This window comes from Procambarus clarkii, chromosome 31 (assembly GCF_040958095.1).
Source record: "Procambarus clarkii isolate CNS0578487 chromosome 31, FALCON_Pclarkii_2.0, whole genome shotgun sequence".
Classification (NCBI taxonomy): Eukaryota; Metazoa; Arthropoda; class Malacostraca; order Decapoda; family Cambaridae; genus Procambarus; species Procambarus clarkii.
The window spans coordinates 33,170,985-33,184,641 of record NC_091180.1 but is presented as its reverse complement, the minus strand read 5'-3'; the positions used below and the strand labels follow the sequence as shown (position 1 = coordinate 33,184,641).

Below are 13,657 nucleotides of genomic sequence, written 5' to 3'. Positions count from 1 at the left end.
ATTTATCATTTATAAATTTATATATTTAATTTTTAAATATAAATAATGAGGCGGATGGGTAGTTATGAGAAGAATAATGAGGTGGAGGGTTAGTTATGAGACGAATAATGAGGTTGAGAGTAGTTATGAGACGAATAATGAGGTGGAGGGAAGTTATGAGACAAATAATGAGGTGGAGGGTAGTTATGATACGAATAATGAGGTGAAGGGGGTAGTTATGAGACAAATAATGAGGCTAAGGGGTAGTTATGAGATGAATATTGAGGTGGAAGGGTAATTATGAGACGAATAATGAGGAGGAGGATTAGTTATGAGACGAATAATGAGGTGGACGGTAATTATGAGACGAATAATGAGGTGGAGGGAAGTTATGAGACGAATAATGAGGTGGAGGGTAGTTATGAGACGAATAATGAGGTGGAGGGGTGGGTATGAGACGAATATGAGGTGGAGCGTTAGTTATGAGATAAATAATGAGGTGGAGGTTTAGTTATGAGACGAATAATTAAGTGAAGGGGGTAGTTATGAGTCGAATAATGAGGTGGAGGGAAAGTTATGAAACGAAAAATGAGGTTGAGGGGTAGTTATGAGACGAGCATGAGTTCGAGGGGTATTTATGAGATGAATAATGAGGTTGAGGGGTGGTTCTGAGACGAATAATAAGGTGGAGGGTCGTTATGAGACGAATAATGAGGTAGAGGAGTAGTTGTGAGATGAATAATGAGTTTGAGGGGTGGTTCTGAGACGAATAACGAAGTCGAGGGTAGTTATGAGACGAATAATGAGGTGAACGGGAAGTTATATTACGAATAAAGATGTGGAGGTAGAGTTATGAGACGAATAGTGAGGTGGAGGGGTAGGTATGAAACGAATAATGAGGTGGAGGGTAGTTATGAGACGAATAATGATGTTAAGGGGTAGTTATGAGACGAATAATAAGGTGGAAGGGTAATTATGAGACGAATAATGAGGAGGAGGATTAGTTATGAGACTAATAATGAGCTGGAGGGTAATTTTGAGACGAATAATGAGGTGGAGGGGTAGTTATGAGACGAATAATGAGGTGGAGGGGTAGTTATGAGAAAAATAATGAGGTGGAGGGCAGTTAAGAGATGTATAATGAGGTGAGGGGAGTTGTGAGACGAACATGAGGTAGAGGGTTAGTTATGAGACAAATAATGAGGAGGAGGGGTGCTTAAGAGACGAATAATGAGGTGGAACGGTAGTTATCAGACGAATAATGAGGAGGAGGATTAGTTATAAACGAATAATTATAAATAGTTAATAGTTATATTTAGTATAAGTTATAAATACGAATAGTTATAAAACGAATAATAAGCGAATACAGCAGATTTAGTATTTATCTGTTCCTGTAATTGCTTATCTTATTGTATCGTGACATTATCTTATCTATATGCTTACTGATATTGATCCTGATCGAAATCTTCTGTCCCATATCCACACAAATCAGCACATTGATCATCATTATTGCAGGTATTACACAGCAAATCTTGCAGAAAACAAACTCCTAAATAGCACCTGCTTATCAGTTTACAACCAAAATGTTAGGTCACTTGGTAAACATTTTGATGATATAAATGCACTACTTACAGCACTAGGTACTAAATTATCATTCATCATTTTAACGGAAACTTGGCTAAGTAAAGACTATACCCAACTCTACAATTTAGCTGGTTATAAAGCCATTCATAACTGCAGGCCTAATAAAAAAGGAGGTGGCACAGCAATATATTACAAAGATACCTTCATTTGCAATAGTGTTATTAGTGATAGAGACGACTATTGTGAATATACCTTTGCCAAGTTCTCCAGGAAATCCCTTAAATCCTCCCTGACTATCGGTGCCATCTATAGATTTCCTAATACCAACATAGCTTTATTCTCTGACAATGTAAGGAATCTTATCATAAATAACAATCTCAACAAAAATCACATCATTCTGGGAGGTGATTTCAATATTGACCTGGGTCTTCAAAACAACCCTCAAGTTGACTATTTCCGTAACAGCATGCACTCCTGTATGCTAATCCCCACAATCACCAAGCCCACCCGAGTCACTCAAACATCTGCCACTACCCTGGATCACTTATGGACCAATATAACAGCTCCCCTTACATCTGGGGTAATTTATGACAGAACAACTGACCACTATCCTACCTTCCTCATAGCAAACATGGACACAACACCACCAGAAACCAAGAAACACTCATTCAGGCTACATAGTGAATCAGCTTTAGGCAATCTCTCTAATGCACTTCACAATATTAACTGGGAATCTGAATTTAATAATTTCCAGGATATAAACTCATCAACTAACCTCTTTCTCTCCAAAACTCTAAGCCTCTACAACACTCACTGTCCCCTCCTTACCAAACAAGTAACTGATAAAAGAAAAATAACCCGTGGCTCACAAGTGGCATAATTAAATCAATCAACAAAAAACATGAATACGAAAAGAAATTTAGGAGTGGCCTAGTTACAAAGGAAGTAGTTAAAAGGTACTCATCAGTGCTTACTAGTATCATAGGAAAAGCAAAACTTTCATATAATGAGACTAGATTCAAAGAATCAAAAGGCAACATGAAAAGCACATGGAATGCCATCTCTAATATCCTGGGAACTAAACAACACTCCCACAACCAGATAACACTCTCTAAGGATGGCCTTACACCATCATCTGACCTAGAAATGGCGAATGAATTTAATAGCTTCTTTTCATCGATTGGTGCTAACCTTGCAAGTAAAATCCCACAGACTCAGACACATATCAACACATATCTCTCAGGCAGCTATCCAAACTCTCTTCTCCTTTCACCAGTCAGCCCGACAGATGTTGTGTCCATCATACACTCACTAAAAACCAAAGCTGGGAACATCAGTGAAATCCCATCCATTGTATACAAGAGCGCCTTCCATGCCCCTGCGCCACCTATAGCTCTGCTGTTCAACAAATCCCTTGAGTGTCATACCTTCCCTGATATCCTTAAAAAAGCAAGAGTAACGCCAGTTCATAAAGGAGGTAATCCGTCAGACATAAACAACTATAGACCAATATCGAACCTACCCATACTATCAAAAATATTTGAAAAAATTATCTACAAACAGCTCTACTCCTATCTCGTAAAATTCGACATTCTTAGCCCCTGTCAGTTTGGCTTCCGCTCTCAAAAGAGTACCAACGATGCAATTATTAGTCTCCTTGATATAATTTACTCAGCCCTTGACAAAAATGAGTTTCCAATTGGACTCTTCATTGACCTGAGAAAGGCCTTTGATACTGTTAATCACGATTACCTCTTATGCAAACTCCATCATTATGGAAACCGAGGACATGCACTGGACTATATCCAATCCTATCTTAGTGATAGACACCAATGTGTAGCCATCAATAATATAATCTCTCCCATTCTACCAATAACCGTTGGAGTGCCACAGGGCAGCATCTTGGGAACTCTTCTATTTCTTATATACATCAATGATCTGCCTAATGTCTCTAACATTCTGAAACTTATTTTGTTTGCTGATGATACTACCCTCATCTACTCCAACCCCAACCCACATACACTAAATGATGTTGTTAATAATGAACTAAAAAAAGTCCACTTATGGATGTCAACCAACAAACTAACACTTAACATAGAAAATACCTACTACATCCTATTTGGAAGCAAATCTACAAATGCAATTCAGCTTCAGATAGACAATGTAAACATTAGCAATAAAAATGATGGAAAGTTTCTTGGCATATTCCTAGACAAGAGACTCAACTTCAGTACCCACATACAACACATAACTAAGAAAGTCTCTAAAACAGTTGGTATACTCTCCAAAATCAGATATTATGTACCTAACTCTGCTCTCATCTCTCTATATTATGCACTAATCTATCCCTATCTCAACTATGGTATCTGTGCATGGGGTTCAACCACTGCAAACCACCTCAAGTCCATCATCACCCAGCAAAAATCTGCTATCAGAATAATATCAAATTCTGCTTTCAGACAAAACACAGCCCCCTTGTTTAACTCCCTAAACATGCTAAACATAATCTCACTCCACAAATTCTCTTGTGTCAACTACATTTACAAAACCCTGTTCTTAAATGCAAATCCTTGTCTGAAACTCTTCCTGGACAGATGTAATAGGACCCATTATCACCACACCAGAAATAAATATCTCTTTGATATCCCCAGAGTTAAACTTAATCTGTGTAAACACTCTATGCAAATAAAGGGACCCAGTTTATGGAACTCACTCCCTACTGAATTGAAAAGCTGTCCAACTTTTACATCATTCAAAATCAATACTAAAAAGTACCTAATTTCATCTTCATAGTTTTTCACTTTTTGCCTTAAAATTACACTGTATCTATTGCTACCCAATCTCCCAACCTTTATGTTCCCAATTTGAACATCTTTACCATTGTGATCATTGCTGTCTTCTTAAATGTGCTGCCAATCTGCTGTATGGTGTTTATAAATCTTGTTTTTCTGTATCTTTTGCTACCCAGTCTCCCAATCTTTATGCACCCAATCTGAACATCTTTACCATTGTGATCATTGCTGTCTTATATGTGCTGTCAATCTGCTGTATGGTGTCTATTAATCTTGTTTAAATTACTAATCAAGCTGTCAATGTAATCAATCAGAGCTTTAATATAACAATGTGCTTTAATATACTTACTAAGCTCTCTCATCTCATTTTTCTCTTGCAATGTATTTGTTATCATTTATCAATTCTGATAGAAATTACCTACTTAAAATTATCTGCTAGATTAAGGACCTGCCCGAAACGCTGCGCGTACTAGTGGCTTTACAAGATTGTAAATACTGTACTATCCAATGTATTCTCACAAACCCAATGTACCTTCTTGTATATATATAAATAAATAAATAAATAAATAAATAAATAAATAAATAAATAAATAAATAAATAAATAAAGAATTATGTGGAGGGGTGCTTAAGAGACGAATAATGAGGTGGAGGGTAGTTATGAGATGAATAATGAGGTGAAGGGTAGTTAAGAGACGAATAATGAGGTGGAGGGTAGTTATGAGATGAATAATGAGGTGAAGGGTAGTTAAGAGACGAATAATGAGGTGGAGGGTAGTTATGAGATGAATAATGAGGTGAAGGGTAGTTATGAGACGAGTAATGAGGTGGAGGGTAGTTATGAGATGGACGGGTAGTTATGAGACGAATAATGAGGTGAATGGTAGTTATGAGACGAATAATGAGGTGTACGGAAAGTTATGAGACGAATAATGAGGTGAATGGTAGTTATGAGACGAATAATGAGGTGTACGGGTAGTTATGAGACGAATAATGAGGTGAATGGTAGGTATGAGACGAATAATGAATTGGAGGGGTAGTTATAAGAATAATAATGAGGAGGAACGGTAGTTATTAGACGCATAATGAGGAGGAGGATTAGTTATGAGACGATTAATGAAGTGGAAAGTAATTATGAGACGAATAATGATGTGGAAGGGCAGTTTTGAGACGATTAATGAAGTGGAGGGTAGTTATGAGACGAATAATGAGGTAGAGGGTAGTTACGAGACGAATAATGAGGTGGAGGGTAGTTATGAGACAAGTAATTAGGTGAGGGGTAGTTATGAGACGAATAATGATGTGGAGGGGTAGTTATGAGACGAATAATGAGGTGGAGGGGTAGTTATGAGACGAATAATGAGGTGAATGGTAGTTATTAGTCGAATAATGAATTGGAGGGGTAGTTATGAGACGAATAATGAGATGGACGGGTAGTTATGAGACGAATAATGAGGTGGAAGGTAGTAATGAGACGAATAATGAGGTGGAGGGGTAGTTATGAGACGAATAATGAGGTGAATGGTAGGTATGAGACGAATAATGAATTGGAGGGGTAGTTATGAGACGAATAATGAGGTGAATGGTAGTTATGAGAAGAAAGATGAGGTGGACGGGTAGTTATGAGACGAATAATGAGGTGGAACAGTACTTATTAGACGAATAATGAGGAGGAGGATTAGTTATGAGACGAATAATGAGGTGGAGGGTAATTATGAGTCGAATAATGAGGAGGAGGATTAGTTATGAGACGAATAATAGGGTGGAGTGTAGTTATGAGAAAAGTAATGAGATGGAAGGGTAGTTATGAGACGAATAATGAGGTTGAGGGGTTGTTAGAGATCAATAATGAGGTGGAGGGTGGTTATGAGTTGAATAATGAGGTTAAGGGGAAGTTATGAGACGAATAATGAGGTGAATGGTAGGTATGACACGAATAAAGAGGTAGAAGGGTTAATTGTGAGACGAATAATGAGGTGGAAGGTAGTTTTGAGACGAAAAATTAGGTGGAGGGGTAGTTATGAGACGAATAATGAGGTGGAGGGTAGTTATGAGACGAATATTGAGGTTGGGGGTAGTTATGAGACGAATAATGAGATGGAGGGTATTTATGAGACGAATAATGAGATGGACGGGTAGTTATATGACGAATAATGAGGTGAATGGTAGTTATGAGACGAATAATGAGGTGGAGAGGTTGTTATGAGACGAATAATGAGGTGAATGGTAGGTATGAGACGAATAATGAGATAATTGGTAGGTATGAGACGAATAATGAATTGGAGGGGTAGTTATGAGACGAATAATGAGGTGGAATGGTAGTTATTAGACGAATAATGAGGAGGATTAGTTATGAGACGAATAATGAGGTGGAGGGTAATTATGAGAAAAATAATGAGGTGGAGGGGTGGTTATGAGACGAATAATGAGGTTGAGGGGTGGTTATGAGACAATTAATGAAGTGGAAGGGTAGTTATGAGACGAGTAATGAGGTGAAGGGGTAGTTATGAGACGAATAATGAGGTGGAGGGGTAGTTATGAGGCAATTAATGAGGTGGAAGGGTAGTTATGAGACAATTAATAAGATGAAGGGGTAGTTATGAGATGAATAATGAGGTGGAGGGTTAGTTATGAGACGAATATTGAGGTGAAAGGTAGTTATGAGACAAATAATTAGGTGGAGGGGTAGTTATGAGACGAATAATGATGTTGAGGGGTAGTTATGAGACGAATAATGAGGTTGAGTGGTAGTTTTGAGACGAATAATCATGTGGAAGGGTAGTTATGAGACGAATAATGATGTGGAGGGTAGTTATGAGACGAATAATTAGGTGGAGGAGTAGTTATGAGACGAATAATGAGGTTGAGGGGTATTTATGAGACGAATAATAATGTGGAAGGGTAGTTATGAGAAGAATAATGAGGTGGAAGGTAGTTATGAGACGAATAATGAGGTGGAAGGCTAGTTATGTGAAGATTAATGAGGTGGAGAGGTAGTTATGAGACGAATAATGAGGTGGAAGGTAGTTATGAGACAAATAATTAGGTGGAGGGGTAGTTATGAGACGAATAATGATGTTGAGGGGTAGTTATGAGACGAATAATGAGGTTGAGTGGTAGTTTTGAGACGAATAATCATGTGGAAGGGTAGTTATGAGACGAATAATGATGTGGAGGGTAGTTATGAGACGAATAATGAGGTGGAGGGTAGTTACGAGACGAATAATTAGGTGGAGGGGTAGTTATGAGACGAATAATGAGGTGGAGGGTAGTTATGAGACGAATAATGAGGTTGAGGGTTAGTTATGAGACGAATAATGAGATGGAGGGTAGTTATGAGACGAATAATGAGGTTGAGGGGTTGTTAGAGATGAATAATGAGGAGGAGGGGTGGTTATGAGATGAAAATTGAGGTGGAGTGTTAGTAATGAGAGGAAAAATGAGGAGGAGGTGTAGTTATGAGACGGATAATGAGGAAGAGGGTAATTATGAGATGAATAATGAGGTGGAGGGTACGTATGAAACGAATAATGAGGTGGAGGGGTAGTTATGAGACGAGTAATAAGGTGAAGGGGTGCTTATGAGATGAATAATGAGGTGGAGGGCAGTTATGAGACGAACATGTGGTGGAGGGTTAGTTATGAGACGAATAATGAGGTGGAAGGTAGTTATGAGACGAAAAATTAGGTTGAGGGATAGTTATGAGACGAATAATGAAGTGGAGGGTAGTTATGAGACGACTAATGAGGTTGAGGGAAAGTTATGAGACGAATAATGAGGTGGAGGGTAGTTATGAGACAAATAATGAGGTGAATGGTAGTTATGAGACGAATAATGAGGTGGACGGGTAGTTATGAGTCGAATAATAGGGTGAATGGTAGGTATGAAACGAATAATGAGGTGAATGGTAGGTATGGGGAACGGTAGTTATTAGACGAATAATGAGGAGGAGGATTAGTTATGAGACGAATAATGAGGTGGAGGGTAATTATGAGAGGAATAATGAGGTGGAGGGGTGGTTATGAGACGAATAATGAGGTTGAGGGGTAGTTATGAGGCAATTAATGAGGTGGAAGGGTAGTTATGAGACGAGTAATGAGGTGAAGGGGTAGTTATGAGATGAATGATGAGGTGAAGGGTACTTATGAAACGAATAATGAGGTGGAGGGGTGGTTATGAGACAAATAATGATGTGGAAGGGTAGTTATGAGACGAATAATGAGGTGGAGGGTAGTTATGAGACAATTAATGAGGTGGAGGGGTAGTTATGAGACGAGTAATAAGGTGAAGGGGTAGTTATGAGACGAATAATGAGGTGGAGGGGTAGTTATGAGACAAATAATGAGGTGAAGGGGTGGTTATGAGATGAATAATGAGGTGGAGGGTAGTTATGAGACGAACATGTGGTGGAGGGTTAGTTATGAGACGAATAATGAGGTGGAAGGTAGTTATGAGACGAAAAATTAGGTTGAGGGATATTTATGAGACGAAAAATGAAGTGGAGGGTAGTTATGAGACGAATAATGAGGTTGAGGGATAGTTATGAGACGAATAATGAGGTGGAGGGTAGTTATGAGACGAAAAATGAGGTGAATGGTAGCTATGAGACGAATAATGAGGTGGACGGGTAGTTATGAGTCGAATAATAGGGTGAATGGTAGGTATGAGACGAATAATGAGGTGAATGGTAGGTACGGGGAACGGTAGTTATTAGACGAATAATGAGGAGGAGGATTAGTTATGAGACGAATAATGAGGTGGAGGGTAATTATGAGAGGAATAATGAGGTGGAGGGGTGGTTATGAGACGAATAATGAGGTTGAGCGTTGGTTATGAGACAATTAATGAAGAGGAAGGGTAGTTATGAGACGAGTAATGAGGTGAAGGGGTAGTTATGAGACGAATAATGAGGTGGAGGGGTAGTTATGAGGCAATTAATGAGGTGGAAGGGTAGTTATGAGACAATTAATAAGATGAAGGGGTAGTTATGAGACGAATAATGAGGTGGAGGGTAGTTATGAGACGAATAATGAGGTGAAGGGGTAGTTATGAGATGAATAATGAGGTGGAGGGCAGTTATGACACGAACATGTGGTGGAGGGTAGTTATGAGACGAATAATGAGTTGGAGGGGTGGTTATTAGACGAATAATGAGGTTGAGGGGTGGTTATGAGACGAATAATGATATGGACGGGTAGTTATGAGGCGAATAATGAGGTGGAAGGAAGTTATGAGACGAATAATTAGGTGGAGGGGTAGTTATGAGACGAATAATGAGGTGGAGGGTAGTTATGAGACGAATAATGAGGTAGTGGGTTGGTATGAGACGAATAATGAGGTGGAGGGTAGTTACGAGACGAATAATTAGGTGGAGGGGTAGTTATGAGACGAATAATGAGGTGGAGGGTAGTTATGAGACGAATAATGAGGTTGAGGGTTAGTTATGAGACGAATAATGAGATGGAGGGTAGTTATGAGACGAATAATGAGGTTGAGGGGTTGTTTGAGATGAATAATGAGGTGGAGGGGTAGTTATGAGACGAATATTGAGATTGAGGTTAGTTATGAGACGAATAATGATGTGGACGGGTAGTTATGAGACGAATAATGAGGTGGAGGAGTAGTTATGAGACAAATAATGAGATGGACGGGTAGTTATGAGACTAATAATGAGGTGAATGGTAGTTATGAGACGAATAATGAGGTGAATGGTAGGTATGAGACGAATATTGAATTGAAGGGGTAGTTATGAGACGAATAATGAGGTGGAACGGTAGTTATTAGTCGAATAATGAGGAGGATTAGTTATGAGACGAATAATGAGGTAAAGGGGTGGTTATATGACGAATAATGAGGTGGAAGGGTAGTTATGAGATGAATAATGAAGTGAAGGGTAGTTATGAGACAATTAATGAGGAGGTGGAAGGGTAGTTATGAGACGAATAATGAGATGAAGGGTAGTTATGAGACGAATAATGAGATGGACGGGTAGGTATGAGACGAATAATGAGGTGAATGGTAGTTATGAGACGAATAATGAGGTGGACGGGTAGTTATGAGACGAATGATGAGGTGATTCGTAGGTATGAGACGAATAATGAATTGGAGGAGTAGCTATGAGACGAATAATGAGGTGGAACGGTAGTTATTAGACGAATAATGAGGAGGAGGATTAGTTATGAGACGAATAATGAGGTGGAGGGTAATTATGAGACGAATAATGAGGTGGATGGTAGTTATTAGACGAATAATGAGGTTGAGGGTAGTTATGAGACAATTAATGAGGTGGAAGGGTAGGTGTGAGACGAGTAATGAGGGGAAGGGGTAGGTATGAGGCGAATAATGAGGTGGAGGGGTAGCTATGAGACGAACATGAGTTGAAGGGTAGTTATGAGACGAATAATGAGGTGAAGGGGTGGTTATGAGTTGAATGATGAGGTTAAGGGGTAGTTATGAGACGAATAATGAGGTGAAAGGGTAGTTATGAGACGAATAATGAGGAGGAGGATTAGTTATGAGATGAATAATGAGGTGGAGGGTAATTATGAGACGAATAATGAGGTGAAGGGGTAGTTATGAGACGAATAATGAGGGGGAGGGGTAGTTATGAGAGAAATAATGAGGTGGAGGGGTAGTTATGAGTCGAGTAATGAGGTGAAGGGATAATTATGAGACGAATAATGAGGTGGAGGGCAGTTATGAGACGAATAATGAGGTTAAGGGGTAGTTATGAGACGAATAATGAGGTGGATGGTAGTTGTGATACGAATAATGTGTTGAAGAGGTAGTTATGAGACGAATAATGAGGTGTAGGGGTGGTTTTGAGAAATATAATGATGTGGAGGGGTAGTTATGAGTCGAATAATGAGGTGAAGGGGTAGTTATGAGACGAATAATGAGGTGGAGGGCAGTTAAAAGGTGAATATTGAGGTGGACGGGTAGTTATGAGACGAATATTAAGGTGGAGGGTAGTTATGAGACGAATAATGAGGTGGGCGGGTTGTTATGAGACGAATAATGAGGTGAATGGTAGGTATGAGAGGAATAATGAGGTGAACGTTAGGTATGAGACGAATAATGAGGTGAAAGGGTTAGTTGTAAGACGAATAATGAGGAGGAGGATTAGTTATGAGACGAATAATTAGACCCGAGCCCAGCGTCGTAGCACGGAGCAGTGACATCCACGCCATCTGTGGGTCAGCTCCCAAAACCCCCTCCAAATGGACGACGCCATCTAGTGAGGACGAGATATACCGGCCACAGGGGCTGGTTTTTTGTCCTAATCAGCTCGTGACATAGCCGCTGCTGACCTCTGGTGAGGTGAAACTTAGACAGCAACGCCATCTATGGAGTGGATAGGTGGGCGTTTGTATCTAAGCCGGTAAGTGAGGTGCCCTAGAGTGTAACCAGTACTGATGGCGTGTCTGATTACAGAGTCGACCTGGGACTGCTGAATCGGATGGTGGATCAGTCTACCCAAGGAATCCTAAGTCTTTCCACGTGTTTGCTGTAGAAGCTGTGAGTCACCCCCCCCCCTCGGATGAACACTGTTGTGTTAGCCTGCCTGTGAGGTGGCAGAACCAGGAATTGTTGTACCCGGGGCTGACTGGTGGAGAAGACTAGCCACTGGGGTGTTGTGGTGAGGAGAGTGATCAGCGGAATCACACGAGGCTCCTGCCTAGGGCTCACAACCCTAGTATCGGTCGTGGAGTGGCCTACGCAGCAGAGCTGATTGGAACCTGCCAGCTACAGGCTGGATTTGTGGTTGAAGGCCCCCACGACGGTGTACCCAGTGGGACCGTGATTTGGCTGGCCTGTGGCCAGGGTAGACTCGCCTAGGGAATCTAAGGATTCATCGTGAGGCCACAAGGAGAGAACCAGGGCTACTCGTCTTGAGCACCGTGAAACATCCTGAGTCTTCGGGAGAAGAAGAAGTTATTGTACATAAGTGTAGTCATAGTAACCGCGTGTGACTGTTTATATATTTACTTATGGTGGTGGAATAATTATATATTTACTTTAGTGCAGTTTTATCCCTTCCCCTTTAATTTACTTGCGTTACGGAACATACCCCCTTGAAAGCCACTACTAACTTGGGGCCGGATACCCAAACTCTAATAACATCAGAGAAAGAACCCAGTTGCGACCCAATAGGGCCGTAACAGAGGGGTAGTTATGAGTCGAATAATGAGGTGAAGGGGTAGTTATGAGATGAATAATGAGGTGGAGGGCAGTTAAGAGATGAATATTGAGGTGGACGGGTAGTTATGAGACGAATATTAAGGTGGAGGGTAGTTATGAGACGAATAATGAAGTGGACGGGTTGTTATGAGACGAATAATGAGGTGAATGGTAGGTATGAGAGAAATAATGAGGTGAACGGTAGGTATGAGACGAATAATGAGGTGAAAGGGTTAGTTGTGAGACGAATAATTAGGTGGAGGGTAGTTATGAGACGAATAATTAGGTGGAGGGGTCGTTATGAGACGAATAATTAGGTGGAGGGTAGTTATGAGACGAATAATTAGGTGGAGGGGTCGTTATGAGACGAATAATTAGGTGGAGGGGTCGTTATGAGACGAATAATTAGGTGGAGGGTAGTTATAAGACGAATAATGAGGTTGAAGGGTAGTTATGAGATGAACTTGAGGTGGAGGGTTAGTTGTGAGACGAATGAGGTATAGGCGTAGTTTTGAAATGAATAATGACGTGGGGGGGGGGTGGTTATGAGACGAATAATGAGTTGGACGGGTAGTTATGAGACTAATAATGAGGAGGAGTTGTAGTTATGAGGTGAAAGGGTAGTTATGAGGACCCTTGACGTACCAGTAACGTTTAGAAGTCCCCCCTTGTGTCCCAGTTACGTCGAGAAGCCCCGCTGACGTCCCAGTAACGTTGAGAAGTCCCGATGACGTCCCAGTAGCGTCGAGAAGCCCCGCTTACGTCCCAGTTACGTCGAGAAGCCCCGCTGACGGCCCAGTAACGTCGAGAAGCCCCGCTGACGTCCCAGTTACGTCGAGAAGCCCCGCTGACGTCCCAGTTACGTCGAGAAGCCCCGCTGACGTCCCAGTTACGTCGAGAAGCCCCGCTGACGTCCCAGTAACGTTGAGAAGTCCCGATGACGTCCCAGTAACGTCTAGAAGCCCCGCTGACGTCCCAGTTACGTCGAGAAGCCCCGCTGACGTCCCAGTTACGTCGAGAAGCCCCGCTGACGTCCCAGTTACGTCGAGAAGCCCCGCTGACGTCCCAGTTACGTCGAGAAGCCCCGCTGACGGCCCAGTAACGTCGAGAAGCCCCGCTGACG

At 40.9% G+C, this 13,657-nt stretch overlaps 1 protein-coding gene across 1 annotated transcript in view; it reads right to left on the bottom strand.

Moving 5' to 3' along the window:
* Positions 1-13,188: 13,188 nt before the first annotated feature.
* The window catches only part of LOC138370260 (eukaryotic translation initiation factor 3 subunit A-like), a 738-nt gene continuing 269 nt past the window's right edge, over positions 13,189-13,657 (bottom strand). Inside the window, exon 1 of the mRNA XM_069334266.1 lies at positions 13,189-13,657. This exon is cut by the window's right edge and continues 269 nt beyond it. Within this exon, the coding sequence (XP_069190367.1) occupies positions 13,189-13,657 (469 nt within the window).